At 47.5% G+C, this 26,870-nt stretch overlaps 1 protein-coding gene across 1 annotated transcript in view; it reads right to left on the reverse strand.

The window, feature by feature from the left end:
• The window catches only part of STAB2 (stabilin 2), a 1,783,079-nt gene that overhangs the window by 1,121,032 nt on the left and 635,177 nt on the right, over positions 1-26,870 (reverse strand). Inside the window, exon 28 of the mRNA XM_069629923.1 lies at positions 12,674-12,721. Coding sequence (XP_069486024.1) covers positions 12,674-12,721 — 48 coding nt within the window. The remainder of the gene's footprint in view (positions 1-12,673; positions 12,722-26,870) is intronic.

A 26,870-nucleotide genomic window follows, 5' to 3' on the forward strand; every position in this document is an offset into this window, starting at 1 on the left:
TGGAGAACACTAAGAGGACACGCAGCACTGAAGCGCGCGGTAAACATCTGAAGATGGCCACCAGGGGTGGAGCTTAGGAAGAGGACTGCCATTGGATGTGGGCAGTATGACCCAGGGGACAGTGATTGGTTTAGAGGTGAAACACAGTTTTCAAGCAAAAGTGAAACAGTTTTTTCTTTTACCGAGGAATCAATGCCAGAACCCATGCTGGAGAAGTACCAATTCACTGTACCGATCTGTAGGCCCATCCGGGCCAAGGACAGACAAAATTCCTAAACAGAGGAAGTGGAGCAAGAGAAAAGGTCCACATCCCTCTCTCAGCACCAAGCCAAAAACATCTGCCCCCTGCAGGCATAAGTGGACTCGGTGGCAGGTCTTCTAGCAGATAGGAGTACATCTAGAACGTCCTCCGACAAAACCCACTCCCGCATACCTTATTCTTTCAGCAGCCAAGCATGAGTTTTCAGGATGCGGAGGTTCAGCTGCAGGACCCTCCCCTACGAGTGGGAGAGGAGGTCCGTCCTCTGTGGAAGATGCATGGGAGAGCAGCTTGTCTTGTACAACAACTCTGTGTACCATGTTCTCTAGGGCCAATATGGCACGATCAAGATCATTGTGGTCCCGAACAGGTGCAGTCTCCTGAGAGCATACAACAGGTTGCTAAGTAGGAGTTGGGCTGAAGCTGCTAAAAGGATACAGTCAGGCAGATAGCAAGTTTACATCTCTGCCCAAGGGAGGTTTTGATGGTTCTATGTAATAATGTCTCTGCAAAATTGTCGTCTGATGAAAATGTCGCCAAAAAAAGGCTGTGGTTTTCAGGGACATTATCACATTGAACATGCGGGGGACACCTCCACAACCCTTTTCTTTTCAAGGGGAGCAGAGGACACCCCTGCAACCCCTGCTCCTCTTGACCTCATATATATGGTCACCATATAAAGTCGCCACAGCCTATCCCTGGCGGCCATATGTATGGCACCATAAATATGGGGATAATATTGCTGGATACCGTTTTGATGCATTACGAGGAACATTGTTGTGATATAAAGCAGTCTCCTGAGAACCAGCAGAATGACACAGATCAGTCAAAACGCACAGATCAGATCGAAGATCCCTCCGACCAGCAAGTCGTCAACCAGAGGCAAGACTCCTCCAGAACTTCCTGGCAGAGGGCCCATCATCGGAGGCTGAAGACTGCCTGCTCAGTGCATCCACTAGAGTGTTCTCCGTGCCGGCCAGATGGGCCACAGTCAGTGACAAGCTGTTCTCCAGAGCCCAGAATCAAAATCGCATTGCTTCTCTGCACAGTGGCAAGGAGCCCATGTCAACCCACTACAAACAATGGAACCTACTCTAGTGCTAATAGTAAACTGATTTATTTATTTATTTATTTTTGCATTTATAGCAGCACTCTAAACCCTTGGGTATCAAGGTGCTTGTTACAGTAGACTTAGAAGCATGTTATTATATGTGCAGTCAAAGGTTGAATAGGTAGAACCTATGTTCATAAGTTAAGGTACAGATAGGTCCATGTGTTAACAGCCAGGTCTTCAGCTGTTTCCACAAAGTACAATATGATTTCTTAAAGCTGGCGGTAGTTCATTCCAACATTTCGCCGCAATGACAGGTCTTAGGCGGAATCCTGTGCAGTGCCCTCAGGGACCACTACACACAATTAAGACCACAGGTGGCAATACAAGTTTTACCTTTGGTACAAGCCTGTACTACTATGTTAAAGTGGTGGCAGTAGCGGAGCAGCCAGGCCTATCTCAAGAGTATATGAGCAGTAGCAGAGATTACACAAAGGGACCACAATTACTGTGACTCAAGCAAACACTGACTCCAGGTTTCAGGTAAAAAATATAAGTACGTTTATTTTTAAACCATTTGTTATTAACACAACACTTCTATTAAATTCAAAACCACACGTCAAATACACTAAAACCGACCAATTCACTTTGTACGGTATAAATCAAGGTGAGTACCCTATGTTTGAGATAACCGGTATTACAAAACAATACACGTTACCGTGAATACGATTGCGATCACTTTTTGACAGTTCGGTCTACTAAATAAACACGCATCCGCGGCAAGAAATGCTACCGGGGCAAAAACACACTTAGCACTTGAGATACCCGGAGGGAGTTGGAGGTAAATCATAGGTAATATGTCAGGTAGGCAAACAGAATCCAAGAACACTCATGAACAGAAATTCAAGAGTCAAGAGGCCGGAGCCACTGTCAAGTGGAACCGGGTTCCTGTGTAGAGAATCACACGTCAGATAGTTCGCGATTCAAAGTTGCCAAAAGTACTTTAGATATTGTCAAATGTTCAGAAGCAAAAGTTATAAGAAGGAGAGAAAAATAAGGGCAAGCCTTATAAGCGAGAAATAGGGATTTCACCCAAAATTCCTCAAGCAGGACACAGTACCTTTTCAAAGAAGAAGCTGGTGCCTTGGCAGTTGTTCTTGGTAGTTTCCTGTAGACCCACAATTCCTGGCTTCGGCACGAAGACGGACGATGGAGGGGGTCTACACCACACAGTGATGAGGCCGGCAGCAGAGACGATCAATAAAAGGTGCGCTCCTTAAAAACAGGAGAGGCTCTTCAGGTGGCTATCCAGACCACTACAGCAGTGTGCAGCGATTTCGACCAAGAAGGCGACCTCTGCCTGAAGAAGATGAGCTGGTTATCCCCACCAGGCTCAAGGGAAGAAGACTCCGGACTGGATCTCTTAGTCGTTGAAGGGTCGATAGCTCAGGACTGCAGCAGGGCTTCACCGGTACGGGATAGTTGCAGCAGTCAACTTCTCCTCCGCTTCTCTTCGGTTCCTTGTAGTTCCAGTGGCGACTCTCTGACTCCCAGCTCAAGAGACCTGTCTTTTATGCGAAAATCCCCCATTCACACAGCCTGGCTGTCAATCACACAGCAGGGGGGGTTGTCCAGCCCGGACAACCACCATAGCCAATCATGAAAAAGTGCGACTTGGGTTTCCTAGGATACCCTGTGCAGGGGGTGACTACACCCCTCCCTCACATTCAGCCCACCTAGACACCCCGGCGCCTTGAGGAGGGCTTCTTGGCAGAAGCCCGCCAAAAGACAGTGAACACAGAAGGCAAACCTGGTTTGCCGCGCAAAGTATAACACAAGAAGGGTTTTAACAAAAAGAAATGGTGAATAAACCGCACCGGAGCCAAAAGAAAAATTATTTGGTCAAGCGGGTTTAAGTTTGAGGCTAACACAATAGCCTACACTATTACCACGGTTATATAAGATAACTGCAGTAGAAAATTAGGGTAGATACCACTGCCACCAGCCATGTCTAAATGTTAAAAGAGCGAAACAATGTTCTACGAGGTACAGACAAAAAGGGCTAAGAGTTAACCCTTCCAGTACTCCGTGTAAGATGGGGTGAACTGGATCTGTGGTTAATTTGACTAAGTAAAGTTAATGGTAACTTTACCCTTTTCTGGGGAACAATAGTCAGCCTCAGAAATGGAGTTGGTGGGAAGTCTGAATGACAACCCTGTGTCACTGCACAGAAGGTACGGTGTGACACACAAAAGAAGGGGGCTACTGAAGTGGTGTGCTCCAGAGTCCACAATCATAATAAAAACAGGTAAAACACATAGCAAAACACAAGTAAGAGTGGTGAAAAGCTCACACTCTTACCAAGTGGAAAGAAACAACTCCAGAGATCCCGCAAAGCTGCTGAGGGACTCACTAGGTAAGGGAAATTAGCCATGAAATGAGAATTCTCCCTAACAACAGGGAAGCTAAATCACCCAGCTCTAGAGGATCTAAATCTTGGGGTGATGAGTCGGTATGCATAGAGGGCTCTTGTTGGTCTCAGGGCTTAGGCTTTGCTGACTTCCTGTACAAGGTAAGGGGGGCAGAGTTGGCAAGGTACTTGTGCGTGATAGACAGCGTTTTGAAAGTTATGCGCTCATGTATTGGGAGCCAGTGTGCATCTTTTCTGGCAGCCGAGATGTGCTCGCACCTAGGATTGTTCATGGCAGTGCAGAGGGAATTATTCTGTATCACTTGCATTTTGAGGATATTCCGCACTAAGGTGCCTGGTAAGAGAGCATTACAGTAGTACAGTAATGAAGGCTAGGGCGACTGCATAGCAACTGTCAGGGCTCAAGAACTTCCGGCAGGCATTGATGATTTGAGATGGCTTGTGAAATCCATGATGTTAACCAGAAGGATTGGACTAAGTGTTTGAGGAGTAGGGTACCTCCGACTGGTTATGACTGTATTCTGAAACTGAGTGTAGAAGAAAGGGGCCAGTATGAGTGCATGAAAGCTACTTTGATTGCCAAGCTTTACAAGACACCTGCCCAGTACCTTAAGAGGGTCGGGACCATATGAAGAAGGAGAGTCTGTCTTGGGTTGATTGGGTGAGTGCTGCACATATGAACATGATGGGATGGGTTGATGGCTACAAGGTGAACACTTTTGTTGAATTGTCTCACCTCTTGTTTTTTTAGCATTTTTCTGAAGCTTGATCACCAGAGCTATGTTACTACATTGCTGACCAGAAAATTCTAGACCCCTTCAAATTAGCCATCCTGGCTGACAAGTGGGTCTCCCACAGGGTGTCACCTAAGAATCCCAGTGGGGAGGACAAAGACAAAGGGACTTCTCAGAAACCTGACGAGTCCAAAAAGCAGCCACATTAGAGTCAGCCTAAACATCCCTCCGCTAAGATCCATAAACCTAGTGGGTAAAAGTCCCATGGGGGTGGGCGTAAGAGTAGTTGTCCTCCTGCAGATAATCCCGTTCCTCGGATCGCTGGAACATGTTGGAAGTGTGGGGTCAATGATCACAGGAAGGGTGACCCCAAGTGTAAGAGTAAGGCAATTGGTGTCCAGGCTGTCAGCCTGATCTAACCCTGCCCTATATCTGAGGTGGAGGCCACATCCCTCACCTTCTCTCCGGAAATCACCTTTGGGGCTCCTGCAGACATTTCCTTAGTTTCCGTTGGGACCTGGGACCAATACTCAGAGGTATTGGCTACTATCGCACTGAATACCCAAAGATATTTGAGAAGAGTTCTCATGAATGGTCAGCCTTCCACTGGCTTGAGAGAAACTGGGACTAGCATGACAATGGTGGACAGGACCCTGCTGAAGCCAGAGGACTAGGTAGGTGCTCCTCTGTGAACCACCAGGTTAGCTAGTGGGCCTCCCAAATGTGCCCCTGGAGCCCTAGTCACCATTCAAGTGGAAAACAAGATAGCAACGATTACTGTGATCATACAAGATCATGTGCCTGCCCAGGAACTGTTGGGTAATGACCTAGCTGAGCTTGAGTTGGCTTTTGATGGGCCACCCCTGGCTGCTGCAAAGGCCAAGAAGCGTCTGACTGATATTCACTTAGCCAAGCCAAAGGGGAAACCCAAGGCCACAAGGAAGAGCAAGAAGGCCACCTCTGTGAAGGGCCTGACCATCAGTGCTTGCTGGCTGAAGAGCGACCCTCCAGGGCATATTTTTGAAAGGGTCAGAGAGAGTGCCACTCTCTGGGGGGTCTGAGGAGACAGGCACAAGGTGAAGTGCCTTGGACCTTCAGGATTTTTTGGGAGGGTGAGCTCCTTTATAGTGAGCCCACTGAGCCAGAACCTGGCACAGTTAAAAGGTTGTTTGTACCTAAGGTCTACAGGCACTTGCTTTTGCAGTTGGCACGTGAGGTGCCCCACCCTGGTCAAGTCGGTACTAAGAAGACCAAGCAAAGGCTCTCATCCCACTTTTACTGGCCCAGGATGGGGGTAGAAGTGGAAGCCTTCTGCAAGACCTACCCCACTTGCCAATCATCTGGTAAGACTGGACGCAGTGCCATTGTCCCACTGAAGCCTTTGCCAATGGTTGGCACACCCTTTCAGAGGATTGGAATCAACATTGTCGGTCCATTAAACCCTCCTATATCAGGTGGACACAGGTTCATCCTGGTTCTGGTAGATCATGCTATACCCCTTCAGACCATCATTGACAAGGTGGTTGCCAGGACCCTCCTGGGCATTTTCACCACAGTGGGTTTCTCTAAAGAGGTAGTCTCTGACAGGGGATCCAACTTCCTGTCTAGTTACATGCAAGCAACGTTGAAGGAATTTAGTGTAACTTACAAGTTCTCTACATCCTACCACTCGCAGACGGTTCTATGTCGTTTCATCGACAGTCGTTTTTTCGACTGGTATTTTTATGAAAACACTTTGCTGAAAAAACTCTGTGGGGCAGATAAAGGGTTGGGGGAACTTTAAAACATAGGTAGGGGAGGCTCTGTGGGGTCTAAGGAACTCATGGTGGCAACAGTAAAGACAGACACAAGTGATCAATCACAGTTCAAGGGTGTTTATTAAACTGTATAGGTAGGTAAGAAAAATGGCTAATATAAACCTAAATCTAAGATAGGAGCAAGGTACGACCATCAAATAATAATAAGGCAGTCCTAGTGGTGTCTTGTCAAATAAAAGGGCCTATACTAAAGAAATCCTATTGCCAATTCTTACAACTAAATACCAAAAGAGTGTGGGATAGGGTTCACAAGAAAGAAAGAAGTGTTCACAAATGATAAGTCAGGATGTGGTAGCCGGGGGTCTCCCTTCCCTACGTTCTGAGCACGGGATAAGGCGGGTAACCGGGGCACAGCACACGCTCGAGCTTTCCCAGCACGAGACTGCAATCCCGTTCTCAGGTATCAGGACCTCCGGTGGTTAAGTCTCCTTTCTACAAAAAGTCTCTCCTCCGAGGACCTTCCTTATGTGCGTTGGGTGATGACGTTTCACCTTTGGGTTCCCCACTTCCGGGCTCAGACCCCGCTCGAATATTAGCCTTCATCTGTAGAGTTCACTACGGCTTTTCTCAAATAATTTTGGCATTCCCAAATCTTAATGTCTTTTTAAACAGTACACTGTGGACATCCCTCTGTGGGGTACACTGTTATCAACACACTGTTCATTGGGACTTCAGACTTCGCCCCTTTCCATTGGCATCCCTCTGTCGGGTTCACTCTTGCCAAGTCTTGCCAATCACACAGTTCTTTCTCTATTCTCACTATGCAGGATTCATCTCCCTTAGCTTTCCAATTTCGTGCAGGTCAAAGACTTTCGACTGTACAGGGGGGATTTGCAAGACCCCTGTATGACCACTTTGACCTTTCCTTGTGGCTCTCCTAGGGCCTTCTGGTATCGGTAGTTTCAACAAACGTGGGATCAACAAGAGTCTCTCGAAATGAATATCCGCGTGGTGCGGGATCCCTCTGTAGCTGATTTTGCCTTAATGTTAACAGTTCTTTGAACTTCCCTTAATTTGCCATTTGTGACTTTCGTTCAACATTGTTCGGTTTCTTATTGGTTCTCCCCACGACTCATCGGCTGTGATGAACTGCTTGGCTTTTCTTGTCTCTGGGGTCAAGGTCGGCACAACGTCTCTCCCTGCTCTGATTATCAGTGTAGGCGTGCTCCGTGTACTGTTGACATCTGCTGCAACACACGCTGGCTAGTGTTTGCGGTCTTACAATTTCTTCCACGGAGGCTTCGCTGTCTGGGTCAGAAAGGGCAAGGTTGTTTCTCTCCTTGTCGCCTTTTCGGTTCTCACTGCCTTTCCCCTCCTCTTGAACTGCCATGCTTGGATAGCTGTCTCGTCGTGTGGGTTGCCTTGCTCGTAGCGTGCTCTTGTGCTCCACATTTTATCCCTACAGGGAAGGGAAGGGGGCATCAGGTGTGTGCGGTTCTGGCGAATTTCCTGACTTTGCCTGACCTTTGTATTGGGACTTGGCAGGTAAACGACTCTAGTGTTAGTCCGTTGTTTTTCGTGATGTAAGTAAGTGTGTGTGTCGGAAAAGGGGCTGGGGGCAGAGGGTCCTGTGTATCCTATGTGGTAGGATGGGAAAAGGTGTCATAAGAAGGGGAATACCGCATATTACCCGTCGGTGTCCCACTTCCTGAGGAACTGGATCCAATAGTGATGGCTTTGTCCTGGCCACCTGGATGACAAAATCCCCGGGGAGTAGTCAGGGAGACACCTTCAGGTTTCTCACATGGGGGACCCCCCAAAAAAGAAAAAGAAACAAATTTCGATTACTTTTTTCAGCAAAATGTTTTCGTAAAAACACCAGTCGAAAAAACGACTGTCGATGATATACTTCTCAGACCAATGGTCTGGCTGAGATATTTAATAAAACTCTCAAAGGCATGCTGGGTGCTTTGGAAGAGCCCCTGAGGAGGAAATGGGATCTCCTATTACCATGCCTGATGATTTTCTATAGGGAGATACCTCAGGAGGGTTTTGGATTCAGCCCCTTTGAGCTCCTCTTTGAACATCCAGTGGGGGGGGGCCCTTGCCCTAGCTAGAGAAGGCTTGGAAGCCACACCCCCAGGTCCTGCCAAGCAAGTGGGGTACTATGTTCTAGGCCTCTGAGGGAGGATGGCACAGATGATGGGCCTGTCATCAGCCAATCTCAAGGCTAGCCAGGAGTTGAACAAATACTAGCATGACCTTAAGGCCTCACAGGTGGACTGGGCTCCTGGCCAGGAGATCCTCGTGATGGAGCCAACCAAGCCTGGGGATTTGGCAGAGAAGTGGACTGGACCCTTCAGGGTAATCTCCAAGGTGGGCAAAGTCCACTATCTGGTTGACATGGGTACCCCTGCTTTAGCTCCTCAAGTCTTACATGTTAACATGGTCCAGCCTTACCGCCGAATAGGAGAAGTCATATGTCTTCTGCTAGCTTTATGGCAAGAGGAGGATGAGGGGGAGCCCCTTCCTGACCTGCTACATAGCAGACTCCGGGATGGCTCAGTGGAGGGAGTGAATCTCTCTCCAGATCTAACATCAGAGCAGCAGAGGGCCTGCCAGTCTATACTCCAGCAATATGCCCCACTGTTCTCACTGACACTTGGCCTCACCCCATGGTAGAGGCATGACTTTGACACTGGTGAAAGTGTACATGTTAAATGCAGATGCTACAGGATGTCAGACACTGTAAAGAACTACATCCAGGCAGAGTTTGACAAGATGTTGGACTTGGGTGTCATTGAACCCTCAACCAGTCCACGGTCCAGCCCTGTGGTCCTTGTTCCCAAGGCCAGTTCCCAGGCAGGTACCAATGATTGGAGGTTCTGTGTGAACTACAAAGGAGTCAATGCAGCCATACAGACTGATGCTCAGCCATTGCCCAGGGCTGATGAGCATGCAAACAGAATAGGTGTTGCCAGGTTTGTGTGCACCTTTGACCTCACATCAGGCTATTTGTAGATAACTCTGCCTGACCAGGCCAAGGAGAAAACGGCTTTCCCAACCCCTGATGGGCTATATCAGTTTAGGGTCATGCCATTCGGATTGAAGTATGCCCCTCCCACCTTCCAAAGGTTGGTTAATCATGCTTGCATTGGACTGGAAGCCTTCTGTGTGGCTAACCTGGATGACATTGCTGTCTACAGTTCCACCTGGGAAAAGCACTCGATTCACTTGGATCAGGTGTTGCAGGTCAGGAAAAGGGCCAAACTCACTATCAAGGCCACCGAGTGCGAGTCCAGGGGAAGGTCACTTACCTTGGTCATGAGGTAGGAGGACAACCTCTCCCCAGCAAGACACAAGCTATACAGGACTGGGAGATCCCCACTACTCAAACCCAGGTGAGAGCTTTTTTGGGCCTCACTGGATACTACAGAAACTTCATGGCAGACTATGGCACCATAGCTGCCCCTCTGACAGCTCTGACATCACCCAAGCAACCTGGGAAGGTTCATTGGACTGAAGACTGTCAGAAGGCCTTTGATGGCCTGAGGGAAAGTCTGTGTAGGGCACCTGTGTTGTTTGTCACTGACTACAGTAGAGCCTTTATTGTACAAACTGATGACAGTGACACATGAATTGGAGATGTCTTGTTCCAGTTGGATGACAATGGGAGAGAGCATCCCATCATCTTCAGTAGTAGGCAAAGGCCCAAACAGCTCAGGTGGTCCATCAGCCTGCAAGGGCTAGACTTCACCATTGAGCATAGGCAAGGGAAGAGTCATGATAATGCAGATGGCCTTTCCAGAAGGTATGTTGACCGCCTGGATGAGGGTGACAATTTTGTGGGTGATTAGTCCACCCTAACCCCAGTCTGGGGGGGGGTGATGCTGGAAATGCTTTTGGAAGGACAGTGCCTCCTCGTCCTTGTCCCACTACTTCCCTGTAATTGTTTCTGTGAGTACAGTTTGGACCCCTGGCAGTGCAGTTCTTCATTGTTATTTTTGTTGAACCAAGAATCATGGGGTATCCTTTTGGCACCAATGGGTAGGGTTACACCCTTGTACCCCTAGTGTATGTTATTGGGCTCATGTGTGTTGCCCACAGAGCAGGGTATGGCCTGGTGGCAGCTACATGCTGACTTGTCAGTGGCTCTGGGTGTCCTCCATTTTTGTGATGCCCAAGCCCTGGCAACAACATCAATGGATTCTTGAATTAAGGCAAGATGGCCAGTGTAGCCTCATGGTTTCTTTTGCCTTTCCCCCCTTCTTTCTCAGAGTCCTGAGAATCCTCGGCTCTGTACCCTTCCCCTGATAGGATGTTGGGTGGAAGGACCATATATGGCTGGTATCCGGTAATATTATCCCCATATATATGTTCACCATACATATGGTCACTGGGCAAAGGCTGTGGTGACTTTAAATATGGTGACCATATATATGAGGTCAAAGGGAGCAGGGTTTGCTGGGGTGTCTCCCGCTCTCCTTGAAAAAAAGATGGTTTTCGGGGTTGCAGGGGTGTCCCCCGCATGTTCAATGTGATAATGTCCCTCCAAACCACAGCCATTTTTTGGCAACATTTTTGTCAGACAACATTTTTGCAGGGACATTATCAAATGGAAACATATGGCTCTGGGGCTGCCCCTGCTAGACTTTTAGGAGCCTTCTCAGGGGCTGCTTGTTTTGGGTACACCCAAGGGGTGGGACCTGAGTGAATGGAGAGAGGAGTCAAATCACATCATGTGTTGTGGGTGTCTGGTTATGGTTGTGTGTCACAGTACCTGTGGTCTGCCTGAGCCAGCCATGACTGAAACTGGAATGAATGCAGTGTGTGCTCTGAAAGGCTGGGAGTTGCCTCCAATACATAATCAGTGTTTTGGGTGCCTGGTTTTGGGTAAATGGCCTGAATGCCTGTGAGCCTGATTGGATGCTGCCGGGTGAATGCACTAGCGTGTGATTGGCTGGCTGAGCCTACCTAAGCCTGAGTGAATGGGGGACATTTGTGTATGTGAAGATACTCAGCTTGTGTTTGATCTCTCTGGCAAATACAATCCTGATACTGTGAAGATTAACAGAGATTATAGGCTTATCTAAGATTAGTTGATGGGGAACTCCCTGGCTCTGAACAATGACAAAACTGAGCGTTGGCTCAGCTAATTGGTTAACAAAGCTGGACAAGAGATACAGCCATTTAAAAATTGCAGACTGTATTATTTAAACCAGCTCTCAAGTCAAGACACTGGGAGTTCCTTTAAACTCTGGATTTAACATGCAGAAACATGTTCTTCAGGTGAAGGCCTCATGTGCGTATGTTAGCAAATAGTTGCAACAATTTGGTGTCAGTTGCATCTGCTTTAGTTAATACTCACTATTGATTAATGCAACAGTTTGTTGCTTGGAACATCAAAAGGTAACATTAGAATACTTCACGATGCCCAGAATAGGTCAGTTGGAGAAATCTTTGGGAGGAATAACAGAGATCACATAACTGATGCTTGAAAATCTTTGTATTGGCTGCTGGTGTGTCAACGTATTAAGCACAAACTCCATTCCCTTGTCTACAAGTGCATCGCTGCAAGGCCCCCAAACACCTTAAAACGTATACGTGAGGCACCTGAATTGAGAAATGTACACTCTAGCGTTATGAATAAGCTTGCTATTCCAAGGCACAAGTTGAAAAGCGTTAGTGGTGCTGGCTTTAGTGTCTGTGCACCTACACTTTGGAATTCCGTCCCTCTAAGTATCAGGAAACTATCATGTCTAGCTAACTTTAAAAACGCAGTTTAATTCCAAGGACTAACAGGTGCTCTTCCGGTTTGCTCACTTTTACATAAAACGGAAACCTGTCTGCTTTTGTTTGTATGTTAGTATCTGTTCTTTGTGCGCACTGAGGCCTACGTGCGTATTGCGCTCTATAAGTAATTTAATAATAATAATAATAACAAGGGACCCCTCACTTAACTCTGTGTCAGAAGCTGAAGTCCAAGTCAAAACTGGAGTATTCCTGAAGCTTGTATCCTGAATCCAGCTAGTGGAATTTTAGGGAGAATTCTCTGTAAAGGCTAATTTCCCAAACCTAGTGAGTCCCCCAGCAGCTTTGCTGGATTTTTTGGGGTTTATTTTTTTCTTCCACTCTTAGACATGATTTGAGGTGTTCCTTTGACTTTGTATGTGTTCTATGGGCTATGGGGTCCTTTACCCCATATTGGGTAAAGGACCCCATATTGGATATTGGATCCAATATTGGATTTCGACCACTGTAGCTTCTCTATTAGCAATTCATTTTTATTGAGTTGAAAATTGAATTAAATATGTGCACAAACAGAAGCTACACACATTCTGTTTAATGCGTTGGAACAGAAAGAGAGACCAAACGCTGACTACACCACTCAGTGAGGTAAGCATCTTATGTGATAAGCAGACACACAAAACATATACTCACAGTGACCCATCCCGTAAAGCCAGACGCTTCGCCAATAGAGTTCAATACCTGCATAGGAAGAAAAGGAAAAGGAACATTCATCTTTCCAAGGACTATAAATTCCTCTTTATAATCTTCTACTACTATCAGACTCACGAGAAGTTAAGCAACATATCCGTTGTCGACACACCCCAAACACTCTCTGAATTTCAATTTACTAAAACAAGATGTATAATTAAACCAAGAGAGTGTTCTCGTACTGATGGGAACATTCTATTAGTGCATGTACAATCTGTGCATGCAGATGACAGTGCATGAACCTACTGCTGAATGGATGCATCAGTGCATGCATTTGTGTTCGTATTGTATCGCTTATTTGTATAGCGCCACAAACCCGAAAGCATTAGTGCACTCACATAAAGAAACATACAACAAATGACATACATAGATACATGAAAATAAAACAACAAAACTATGCAACAATCAATTACACCAATCCAGCAACCGGAGGGAAATGCAAAAACTCGTATAAACAGAGCCAACAAAGAGCCCCCCACTACAGTCTGACAACAACAAAAATAACACTAGACGGAAAAACTCCCCACTGGGCCAGGTATTCAAGCATTACACCACTCTAGGTGAAAGAAGCTACCCCTAACCCTAACCACTCTAGATGAAAGAAGCTACTCTCACCCCCAATCCTAACCCTAACTCTAAACATTCAAGCATTACACAGCTCTAGGTGAAAGAAGCTACCCCTGACCCTAGCCCTAACTCTAAACATTCAAGCATTACACCGCTCTAGGTGAAAGAAGCTACCATAAACCCCAAACCTAACCCTAACTCTAAACATTCAAGCATTAAATTGCTCTAGCTGAAAGAAGCTTCCCTAACCCCAACCCTAACCCTAACTCTAAACATTCAAGCTTTACACCGCTCTAGGTGAAAGAAGCTACCATAAACCCCAAACCTAACCCTAACCCTAACTCTAAACATTCAAGCATTACACCGCTCTAGGTGAAAGAAGCTACCATAAACCCCAAACCTAACCCTAACCCTAACTCTAAACATCCAAGCATTACACCGCTCTAGGTGAAAGAAGCTACCTCTACCCCTAACCCTAACCCTAACCCTAACTCTAAACATTCAAGCATTACACCGCTCTAGGTGAAAGAAGCTACCCGCAACCCTAACCCTAACCTCTCTAGATGAAAGAAGCTACCCTAAACCCCAACCCTAACCCGAACTCTAAACATTCAAGCATTAAAATGCTCTAGGTGAAAGAAGCTTCCCCTAACCCTAACCCCAAACCCAACCCTAACTCTAAACATTCAAGCATTACACCACTCTAGGTGAAAGAAGCTACCCTAAACCCCAACCCAACCCTAACCCTAACTCTAAATATTCAAGCATTACACCGCTCTAGGTGAAAGAAGCTACCATAAACCCCAAACCTAACCCTAACCCTAACTCTAAACATTCAAGCATTACACCGCTCTAGATGAAAGAAGCTACCCTAAACCCCAACCCTAACCCTAACGCTAAACATTCAAGCATTAAAATGCTCTAGGTGAAAGAAGCTACCCCTAACCCGAACTCTAAACATTAAAGCATTACAATGCTCTAGGTGAAGGAAGCTACTCCTAACCCTAACTGCTCTAGCTGAAATAAGCTTCCCTAACCCCAACCCTAACCCTACCTCTAAACATTCAAGCATTACACTGCTCTAGGTGAAAGAAGCTACCATAAACCCCAAACCTAACCCTAACCCTAACTCTAAACATTCAAGCATTACACCGCTCTAGGTGAAAGAAGCTACCATAAACCTCAAACCCAACCCTAACCCTAACTCTAAATATTCAAGCATTACACCGCTCTAGGTGAAAGAAGCTACCCGTAACCCTAACCCTAACCACTCTAGATGAAAGAAGCTACCCTAAACCCCAACCCTAACCCGAACTCTAAACATTCAAGCATTACACCGCTCTAGGTGAAAGAAGCTACCATAAACCCCAAACCTAACCCTAACTCTAAACATTCAAGCATTACACCGCTCTAGGTGAAAGAAGCTACTCGTAACCCTAACCCTAACCACTCTAGGTGAAAGAAGCTACCATAAACCCCAAACCTAACCCTAACTCTAAACATTCAAGCATTACACCGCTCTAGGTGAAAGAAGCTACTCCTACCCCTAACCCTAACCACTCTAGATAAAAGAAGCTACCCTCACCCCCAACCCTAACCCTAACCCTAACTCTAAACATTCAAGCATTACACCGCTCTAGGTGAAAGAAGCTACCCGTAGCCCTAACCCTAACCCTAACTCTAAACATTCAAGCATTACACCGCTCTAGGTGAAAGAAGCTACCCGCAACCCTAACCCTAACCACTCTAGATGAAAGAAGCTACCCTAAACCCCAACCCTAACCCTAACTCTAAACATTCAAGCATTCAAATGCTCTAGGTGAAAGAAGCTACCCCTAACCCTAACTCTAAACATTAAAGCATTACAATGCTCTAGGTGAAAGAAGCTACTCCTAACCCTAACTGCTCTAGCTGAAATAAGCTTCCCTTATCCCGACCCTAACCCTAACTCTAAACATTCAAGCATTACACCGCTCTAGGTGAAAGAAGCTACAATAAACCCCAAACCCAATCCTAACCCTAACTCTAAACATTCAAGCATTACACCGCTCTAGGTGAAAGAAGCTACCATAAACCCCACACCTAACCCTAACTCTAAACATCCAAGCATTACATCGCTCTAGGTGAAAGAAGCTACCATAAACCCCAAAACCAACCCTACCTCTAACCATTCAAGCATTACACCGCTCTAGGTGAAAGAAGCTACCATAAACCCCAAACCCAACCCTAACCCTAACTCTAAACATTCAAGCATTACACCGCTCTAGGTGAAAGAAGCTACGATAAACCCCAAACCTAACCCTAACCCTAACTCTAAACATCCAAGCATTACACCGCTCTAGGTGAAAGAAGCTACCATAAACCCCAAACCCAACCCTAACCCTAACTCTAAACATTCAAGCATTACACCGCTCTAGGTGAAAGAAGCTACCGGCAACCCTAACCCTAACCCTAACTCTAAACATTCAAGCATTAAAATGCTCTAGGTGAAAGAAGCTACCATAAACCCCAAACCTAACCCTAACCCTAACTCTAAACATTCAAGCATTACACCACTCTAGGTGAAAGAAGCTACCATAAACCCCAAACCTAACCCTAACTCTAAACATTCAAGCATTACGCCGCTCTAGGTGAAAGAAGCTACCATAAACCCCAAACCCAACCCTAACCCTAACTCTAAATATTCAAGCATTACACCGCTCTAGGTGAAAGAAGCTAGCCGTAACCCTAACCCTAACCACTCTAGATGAAAGAAGCTACCCTAAACCCCAACCATAACCTGAACTCTAAACATTCAAGCATTACAATGCTCTAGGTGAAAGAAGCTACTCCGAACCCTAACTCTAAACATTCAAGCATTACACCGCTCTAGGTGAAAGAAGCTTCCCTAACCCCAACCCTAACCCCAACTCTAAACATTCAAGCATTATACCGCTCTAGGTGAAAGAAGCTACCATAAACCCCAAACCTAACCATAACTCTAAACATTGAAGCATTACACCGCTCTAGGTGAAAGAAGCTACCATAAACCCCAAACCTAACCCTAACTCTAAACATTCAAGCATTACACCGCTCTAGGTGAAAGAAGCTACCCCTACCCCTAACCCTAACCACTCTAGATGAAAGAAGCTACCCTAAACCCCAACCCTAACCCTAACTCTAAACATTCAAGCATTACATCGCTGTAGGTGAAAGAAGCTACCCCTACCCCTAACCCTAGCCACTCTAGATGAAAGAAGCTACCCTAAACCCCAACCCTAACCCTAACTCTAAACATTCAAGCATTACACCGCTCTAGGTGAAAGAAGCTACCCCTACCCCTAACCCTAACCACTCTAGATGAAAGAAGCTACCCTAAACCCCAACCCTAACCCTAACTCTAGACATTCAAGCATTACACCGCTCTAGGTGAAAGAAGCTACCCCTACCCCTAACCCTAACCACCCTAGATGAAAGAAGCTACCCTAAACCCCAACCCTAACCCTAACTCTAAACATTCAAGCATTACACCGCTTTAGGTGAAAGAAGCTACGCCTACCTCTAACCCTAACCACTCTAGATGAAAGAAGCTACCCTAAACCCCAACCCTAACCCTAACTCTAAACATTCAAGCATTAAACCGCTCTAGCTGAGAGAAGCTTCACTAACCCCAACCCTAACCCTAACTCTAAACATTCAAGCATTACACCGCACTAGGTGAAAGAAGCTACCCCTAACCCTAACTCTAAACATTCAAGAATTACACTGCTCTAGGTGAAAGAAGCTCCCATAAACCCCAAACCTAACCATAACTCTAAACATTGAAGCATTACACCGCTCTAGGTGAAAGAAGCTACCATAAACCCCAAACCTAACCCTAACTCTAAACATTCAAGCATTACACCGCTCTAGGTGAAAGAAGCTACCCCTACCCCTAACCCTAACCACTCTAGATGAAAGAAGCTACCCTAAACCCCAACCCTAACCCTAACTCTAAACATTCAAGCATTACATCGCTGTAGGTGAAAGAAGCTACCCCTACCCCTAACCCTAACCACTCTAGATGAAAGAAGCTACCCTAAACCCCAACCCTAACCCTAACTCTAAACATTCAAGCATTACACCGCTCTAGGTGAAAGAAGCTACCCCTACCCCTAACCCTAACCACTCTAGATGAAAGAAGCTACCCTAAACCCCAACCCTAACCCTAACTCTAAACATTCAAGCATTACACCGCTCTAGGTGAAAGAAGCTACCCCTACCCCTAACCCTAACCACTCTAGATGAAAGAAGCTACCCTAAACCCCAACCCTAACCCTAACTCTAAACATTCAAGCATTACACCGCTTTAGGTGAAAGAAGCTACGCCTACCCCTAACCCTAACCACTCTAGATGAAAGAAGCCACCCTAAACCCCAACCCTAACCCTAACTCTAAACATTCAAGCATTACAACGCTCTAGGTGAAAGAAGCTACCCCTAACCCTAACTCTAAACATTCAAGCATTAAACCGCTCTAGCTGAAAGAAGCTTCACTAACCCCAACCCTAACCCTAACCCTAACTCTAAACATTCAAGCATTACACCGCACTAGGTGAAAGAAGCTACCCCTAACCCTAACTCTAAACATTCAAGAATTACACTGCTCTAGGTGAAAGAAGCTCCCATAAACCCCAAACCTAACCCTAACTCTAAACATTCAAGCATTACACACCTCTAGGTGAAAGAAGCTGCCCTAAACAGACTTGATTTATCTAATAAATGAATCCACTACAAATCTGAAATTGGTCAGGTGGCAAATTTCTCAGACTTTAGCACAGACCTGGGGATCGAACATGTGATGATCCGTGTCATCTAGCTTCCAAGACGAGCGTGTTGCCCCTGAGCTATCCTCCTGAGATGAATCCATCGGTGCATGAACCCATCAGTGCATGAAGCTATCATGGGATCAATCAGTGCATGGACCAATCAGTGCATTGCCCAATCAGTGTATGAATATATGAGTGCATGAATCATTCAGTGTATGAATCAATCAGTGCATGGATCCAACAGTGTATGCATCTTTTAGTGCATGAATTTGACAGTGCATGAATCTGTTGCTGAATGGATCCATCAGTGCATGAATCAATGAGTGTATTTATTTATTTGGTTTATTTGTAACGGACCGTAGCCCGCAGGCATCAAGGCGCACATATACACATAAGACAACAACAAGCACGGGACACAGGAGACGGTATGGGTGATGTATGAATCAATCAGTGCATGAAACAATATGTGCGTGAATAGATCAGTGCATGAAGCCATTGTGGTATTAATCAATCAGTTCATGAATCAATGTGTGCAAGAATCTACTGCTGAATGGATACATCAGTGCATGAATCAATCTTTACATTAAATAATCCGTATACGAATCAATTAATGCATGATACAATCAGTGCATGAATCAATCAGTGCATGGATTCATCAGTGCATGACTTAACAGTAATGAGTTATTTATAACGCACTTAATACCCAGAGATTTCTAAGCACAGACTGGGGATCGAACATGTGATGATCCGTGTCATCTAGCTTCCAAGACAAGCGTGTTGCCCCTGAGCTATCCTCCTGAGATGAATCCATCGGTGCATGAACCCATCAGTGCATGAAGCTATCGTGGGATCAATCAGTGCATGGACCAATCAGTGCATTGCCCAATCAGTGTATGAATATATGAGTGCATGAATCATTCAGTGAATGAATCAATCAGTGCATGGATCCAACAGTGTATGCATCTTTTAGTGCATGAATTTGACAGTGCATGAATCTGTTGCTGAATGGATCCATCAGTGCATGAATCAATGAGTGTATTTATTTATTTGGCTTATTTGTAACGGACCGTAGCCCGCAGGCATCAAGGCGCACATATACACATAAGACAACAACAAGCACGGGACACAGGAGACGGTATGAGTGATGTATGAATCAATCAGTGCATGAATCCATCAGTGCATGAAGCCATTGTTGGATTAGTCAATCCGTGCATTACGCAATCAGTGCATGAATCAATCAGTGCATGAATCAATCAGTGCATGAATCAATCAGTGTATGAATCCATCAGTGCTTACACCCTTCAGTGCATGATTCTGAAGCGATTAGGGTATTAATCAATCAATGCATTAACCAATCAGTTTATGAATCGATCAGCGCATGAATCGATCGGTGCATGGATACATCAGCGTATGAATCCACTGGTGCATGGATCCATCAGTGCATATACTCTTGGTAATGTTCTTTCTGATGGATGTGCCTCTCATGGATTCCTCATCTTAGATATATTATCCTGCTTTGCAGCACTCTCAGAAATGATTTCCCAGCAGGGGGTGCGTGCAGTCCGACGTTGAGGTTCCTTGAGTCGCCGGCTTAGGGATCAGATGTGACGTCGGTATAAATAGTGCGCTCATTGCCTTGTGCCTCAGTTTTCATTTTTCTCCCTTGTACAGCCACGTTAGGGATTAAAGACAAGAGAGTGGACGCTTAAGCATTAAAGCAGAGAGCTATCGTAGAATTATAGGAGGAAGCTCCTTAACCAATGAGTAGGCTGGGAGGGCGGTGAGGAATCTGTTGGGAGGAACATCAGAAAAAACATTAACAGGGGTAAGGAATTTGTGCTTCTAATGGATTGTGTCCTCCCACAGATTCCTCATTTTAGATGGAATTCCATAGCATTAAAACCTCATGGAGGAGGGAAAGAGTGAACTCCATGGCGATTATGTCACCACCTGTTGGAGGACAACCCTGCCAAAATAAGACTCATTTGCGGATACTGTGACCAGGTAATAGTGTTTTGCGAACGTGTTTATGGAGGACCACGTTGTGGCCTGACAGATATCCTTTACAGGTACCCCTCTTTGGAGAGCAGTGGTAGCTGCCACACCTCTAGTGGAATGTGCCCTGAAGGCTTCAGGAATGTGCTTACCTGCTCTACACCTTTAGTGGAATGTGCCCTGAAGGCTTCAGGAATGTGCTTACCTGCTCTACACCTCTAGTAGAATGTGCCCTGAAGCCTTCAGGAATGTGCTTACCTGCTCTACACCTGTAGTGGAATGTGCCCTGAAGCCTTCCAGAATGTGCTTACCTGCTCTACACCTCTAGTGGAATATGCCCTGAGCCTTCAGGAATGTGCTTACCTGCTCTACAGTAGCATTCAGAAACATTAAGCACTATCCATCTTGAAATGGAATGCTGCGTTATTCCTTTGCCCGTCTTTGGGCCGGTAAAACCAATGAACAATTGGCCCTCCAGTCTGAATTGTCTTGTCCTGATAATGTATAAAGTCAGAGCCCTTTTGGGGTCAAGCCAATGCAGCCTCTCTTCCTTCTTAGATGGATGAAGAGGAGGATAGAAAGCTGTCAAACAAATATTCTGCGATAGGTGGAACGCTGATACGACCTCCGGAAGGAACGAGGGGCGCCCTCTAAGAGTCACCTTGTCCTTGATAAAGACTGTAAAAGGTGGTTTACAGGACAGGGCCTGCAATTCGCTCATTCTTTGAGCTGAGGCAATAGCGGCCAAGAAGGCTGTTCTCAATGAAAGAAGTCTCAGAGGACATGAATGCCTTTAGGAATGTTAACACCAATCACATCTGGCCCTGACGGCGATAACTTGAGGATGGACTACACTGCGCCCCCTGTTGGGAAAAAGAGTCTGAGAGTGCTGTAAAACATGAGAATATATCTAAGATGAGGAATCTGTGGAAGGACACAATCCAGTAAAAGGGCGTGCGCTGGAGGTTGCCGGAAGAATTGAAGTCAGTGATTTTACGTATAGAAGCCAGGCACTAAAAGTCACTGCCATTCTGTGGAGGAGTCATCCAAGACCTCACTAAAGAGGTTTTGATATGGAAGTGGCTGTGAGAGAACGGGCCTCTACGACCGGTGGGGGGTGTCTGTACTTCCGCTCCTTATATGGTGGAGGAGAGGCACAGGAGACCCCAGCCAAGATTCTCTATTCGGTAGCAATGGTCGAGCAATCAAGGACTAGCTTCTCAGGAGGTGATGCAGGCTGGTTCTTAAGTACAGTGTATCCCCCAAGCCCCCACAAAGGAATATCCACACTCTGTATTGGTTAGAACACAGTATTTATATAATCAATAGTTAAGGTTATGTACATTCATCATGATAACTCACTTTGTACTCCGGCAAAATCTACAATGACAAATATTTACAATCCTAAAGTGGTACCACCCTAGATCTCATTGAAGTGCATGAACAATACTGTACAATGTCACACAGACCAATAGAGTGAAACCAGCAATAGAGAGAGGAGAGGAAATAAGATGGTTGAGCAAATAGGCAGAATACTGACCCCTACCACTGGGCACAGTTCTGTGTGGAGATCCCCCCACCTGGGCAACCTGTAAAGAAAGATATAGCACAAGCCCAGTCCATATATTGCTCTGCAAGTCTTATTCTCTCCTATAATGTTTTTACCCCCCCAATGTACCTGGTGGAGTCGAGCTCCTCGAAGAGGCGTCGACAAACGTCGAGGGACTCACTGTTCGGCGACGGGGAATCGACGGCCCTTCTTGAATGCCTTCCCTTTCAAGCGGGAGGCACGGGGCGTCGAACGTCCGTCGACAAACGAGGTAGAACGATGTCGAAGAGGCGGCAGCTTCGTCCGAGCAGTGCTCGGCGGCGTCGGGGCGTCGGCGTCCTGCAAGGTGGAGGTGTGCGGGGCACCTCGATGACAATAGTTCTGGACCGCAAAGATTGTAGAGACGGGAGCCCAGCAAGGGCGTCGAGTCGTCCGAGTCTTTGAGGTCGTCGGGTGGCGGGAAACCCACCGGCAGGTTCCTCCTCGGCGCGTTGGTCGTCCTCGACTTTCTCCGGCAGGATAAGAGGTCGACGAAGCGGTCGAGAGAGTCCTTCGATTGATTGTTCTTAGGCAAAGGAGCGGACGGCTCCAGTCGTCGGTGGCACGGCGTCAAGTGGTTCCCACGGCTGGGCAACACAACTTCGACGGGCCTCCAGCGGTTACACAAACCTGCGAACCCTGGTCGACGGCAATGGACTTCGACGGCGTCGATGTCCGGGTGCTTTACTTCGATCTCCTCAGCGGTCCCGTCTCGGGTCGACAGCCTTTCAAGGGTCTGTCTTCCAGGGTGCTTCGGCGAAGATGGAGCGGTGCTCGATGGTCCCTCGGAGCACAGGAAGAGGGCGCCTTACCAGGTCCTCTCTCGGGTCAGCCCTCGACGATCTCGTCAGCCTTCGGATCGGTCGAAGCAAATGCCACAGCAAGTCTTCTTCTTCCAGCTGGACGTCGAGGATCAGCAGTTCCAGTTACTCGTAGAGTGGAGACTCAGCTCCCTGGCTGCTGTAGGAGCACAATGGTCGCTTCTCAACCAAAGGTCCCTTCTGAACACTTTTCCAGTGGTGAGAGGTCCCCAGATATACTATCCTCTCTCTCATCCACGCTGCTGGCACACACTCAGCAGCCAATCATACTGCAGGGCATTCATGCAGTCAGTCAGCCAATCAGGCACACAGTGCATTCAGGCCACACTTCTCCCTTCCAGACACTCACAACAAGAAATGTGGATTGGGACAAGTACCCAGCCATTCAACACTACACACTGCATTCAGGCCAGTTTCGGGCAGGGCTGTCTCAGTCTTTGTCTCTCATGCCAGAAACCAGACAACCACAACAAGAAGTGTATATTGGTCACACACTCCATTCACCCAGGTCCCACCCACAGGAGGTACCCACAACATACAGACACTGGGAAGGCTCCAGTCAGTCTAGCTGGGCCTTCACAACAATACCATACATGGAACTTCCACCCAACAGCCAGTCAGGGGAAGGGACAGAGACAGGGCTTCCCAGGACTTTGGGAAAACAAGATAACAGGCAATAGAAAGCAAGAGGCCACAGGGGCCATCTTGTTTCCTATCAGGAATCAACAGATCCCAATGGCAGAGCCTGGGTATCCCAAAATGGAGGACACCCGGAACACCTGTCAATTTCAGCACGGAGCTGCCACCAGCCCATACCCTGCTCTGGGGCCACCCACAGGTGCCCAAAAACATACACTAGGGGCACAGGGTTGCACCCCTACCCATGGGTGCCATAAGGGTATCCCATGGGTCTGTTCACCAAACCAAAAGAGAGAGCTGCACTGCCAGGAGTCCCACATGGACTCCGGGGCAGAAAACATAACAGAACACAGCTGCTTAAAAACAGAAAAAGGACAAGGATTCAGAGGCCCTGTCCCTCAGATGCATTTCCAGCATCACAGTCGCCCCCCCCCGACTGAGGTGGAGGGTGTTTAATCTCCCACGGGATAGACACCCTCATCCAGACGGTCAACATACCTTCTGGAAAGGCCATCTGCATTATCGTGACTCTTCCCTGGTCTGTGCTCTATGGTGAAGTCTAGCCCTTGCAGGCTAATGGACCACCTGAGCAATTTCGGGTTCTCACCCTTCATCTGCATAAGCCACTTCAGGGGTTTATGATCTGTTTGGAACTTGAAGGTAGACCCCGTAAGGTAGGGCCTAAAACGCCTAAGGCTCCAAACTATACTAAAACACTCCTTTTCAACAGTAGCCCACCTAAGTTCTCTACCCTTGAGTTGTCTACTGATGAATATGATAGGGTGTTCTCTCCCTTTGTCATCTAACTGGGACAAGACAGCTCCAATTCCGGTGTCGCAGGCATCCATCTGGACGATAAAGGGTCGGCTGTAGTCAGGCGCACTCAACACAGGTGCCCTACACAGACTTTCTTTCAAGCCATCAAAGGCCCTCTGACAGTCTTCGGTCCAATTAACCTTCCTAGGCTGCTTGGGTGACATTAGAGCTGTCAGAGGTGCAGCTATGGTCCCATAGTCTGCCATGAAATTGCGATAGTACCCAGTGAGACCCAAAAAGGCCCTCACCTGGGTTTGAGTAGTGGGAGTCTCCCAGTTCTGTACATCCTGTACTTTACTGGTGAGAGGTTGGATTTGACCCCCTCCTACCTCATGACCAAGATAGGTAACTTTCCCCTGAGCTATCTGGCACTTGGTGGCCTTGATAGTGAGGTTAGCCCTTTTCAAGTCCTGCAACACCCTATCCAGATGTGTCAAATGCTCTTCCCAGGTGGAACTGTAGACGGCAATGTCGTCTAAGTAAGCCACACAAAAGGCTTCCAGCCCACTGAGCGCATGGTTGACCAATCTCTGGAAGGTGGCAGGGGCATTCTTCAACCCAAAAGGCATGACCCTAAACTGGTAGAGTCCCTCAGGTGTTGAGAAGGCCGTCTTTTCCTTGGCATGGTCCGTCAGAGCTATTTGCCAATAGCCTGAAGTGAGGTCAAAGGTGCTCACAAACTTGGCAGCACCGATGGTGTCCACGAGCTCATCAGCCCTGGGCAATGGGTGCGCGTCAGTCTTGGTGACGGCATTGACTCCTCGGTAGTCCACACAGAACCTCCAATACTTGGTACCCGCCTGTGAACTTGCCTTGGGGACAAGGACCACTGGACTGGACCAGGGACTGGTTGAGGGTTCAATAACACCCAGGTCCAACATCTTGGCGACCTCAGCCTGGATGTGGTTCTTGACAGTATCTGACATACGGTAGCACCTGCTTTTGACAGGTACACTGTCACCAGTGTCAATTTCGTGCTTACACCACGGTGTAAGGCCTGGCTTCAGTGAGAACAGAGAGGCATACTGTTGGAGCAAAGCCCTACAGGCCCTCTGTTGCTCTGTTGTCAAATCGGAAGAGAGCTGTACTCCCTCCACTGAGCCATTCTGAGGGTTGCTATGCAGCAAATCAGGAAGGGGCTCACTCTCATCCTCTTCTTGCCCAGAAGCTAGCAAGAGACATGAGACCTCTGCTCGCCTGTGGAAAAGCTTGAGCCTGTTGACATGGAATAGCTGAGGGGCTACCCCAGGGGCTCCCATGTCAACCAGATAATTGACTTCACCCATCTTGGAGATGATCCTGAAGGGTCCAGTCCACTTGTCTGCCAAAGCCCTAGGCTTGGTAGGCTCCATCACAAGGATTTCCTGTCCCGGAGTCCAATCCACTTGCGAGGCTTTAAGGTCATGCCAGTACTTATTCAATTCCTGGCTGGCCTTGAGATTTGCTGTTGCCTGACCCATCATCTGTGTCATCCTCCGTCTGAGGCCTAACCCATTGTCCCCCACTTGCTTGGCGGGACCCGGAGGGGTGGCTTCCAAGCCTTCCCTGATCAAGGCGAGGGGCCCCCTCACGGGATGTCCAAAGAGTAACTCAAAGGGGCTGAAACCAACACCCTCTTGAGGTACCTCCCTGTAAGCAAACAGCAGGCATGGCAGGAGGAGATCCCATTTCCTCCTTAGGGGTTCTTCCAAAGCCCCTAGCATGCCCTTGAGAGTTTTATTAAATCTCTCAACCAGACCATTGGTCTGGGGGTGGTAAGAGGTGGAGAACTTGTAGGTTACCCCGCACTCTTTCCACATGGTTTTCATGTAACTCAACATGAAGTTGGATCCTCTGTCAGAGACAACCTCCTTGGGGAATCCAACACGGGTGAAAATGCCCAGGAGAGCCCGGGCAACCACCTTGGCCGTAACCGTCCGAAGGGGTATCGCCTCAGGGTACCTGGTGGCATGATCTACCAAGACCAGGATGAACCGATGTCCACCTGAAGTGGGAGGGTCAAGGGGACCGACGATGTCGATGCCCACCCTCTCAAATGGGGTGCCAACCACTGGCAACGGCTGCAGTGGGGCAATGACACTGCCTCCAGTCTTGCCAGACAACTGACAATTTGGGCAGGTCCTGCAGTGTGACTCCACTTCTACTCCCATCCGTGGCCAGTAGAAATGGGCAGAGAGCCTCTGCTTAGTCTTCTTGGTCCCAAGATGACCAGCCAAGGGCACCTCATGCGCCAACTGCAGTAGGAAGGGCCTGTAAACCTGGGGTACCACCAACCTCTTGCGGGCACCAGGTTCAGGCTTAGTGGGCTCACTAACAAGGAGCTCACCCTCCCAATAAATCCGGAAATTCCTAGGCACCTCTCCTTGTGCCTGGGCCAGGGCCTGTTTCCTCAGTCCCTCGAGAGAGTGGCACTCTCTCTGTCCCTTACAGAAGTCCGCCCGGGAGGGTCCCCCTTCAGCTAACAAGCATTGAAGGTCGGGATGATCCTCCGGGTTAAGAACCTCTCCCACAGGAGAGTCTTCTGCCTCTTCTCCCAAAGGAGTTGAGTTTGGGTTTTCCACTGGACCCAGCCTGTCCGGAGCCTGGATCCCAATGGGTGCGGCAGGAAGAGAAGGTGCTCCCTCCACAGAGGTGGCCTTCTTGGTCTTCCTCCTTCTTGCCTTAGGCCTCGCCTTTGGCTCGGGTATCTGACCCACAGCCAGACCCGGTGACACCTGTGATCTAGTGACGGCAGGAGCAGTCATGGGAAGACCATCCGAGATCAACCCCAACTCTACTAGATCATTCCCTAACAAAATGTTAGCAGGGACATTGTCCTGAACCAGGACAGGAAGCTTCGCTGTCTTGTCGCCAATCATGAGTGTGACTAAGGCTACAGGTGATAATTTGGGAGCCCCACCAGCTAACCTGGTGGTTTGCAGAGGAGCA

The sequence above is a fragment of the Ambystoma mexicanum genome, chromosome 12, assembly GCF_040938575.1.
Source record: "Ambystoma mexicanum isolate Mex_15411 chromosome 12, UKY_AmexF1_1, whole genome shotgun sequence".
Classification (NCBI taxonomy): Eukaryota; Metazoa; Chordata; class Amphibia; order Caudata; family Ambystomatidae; genus Ambystoma; species Ambystoma mexicanum.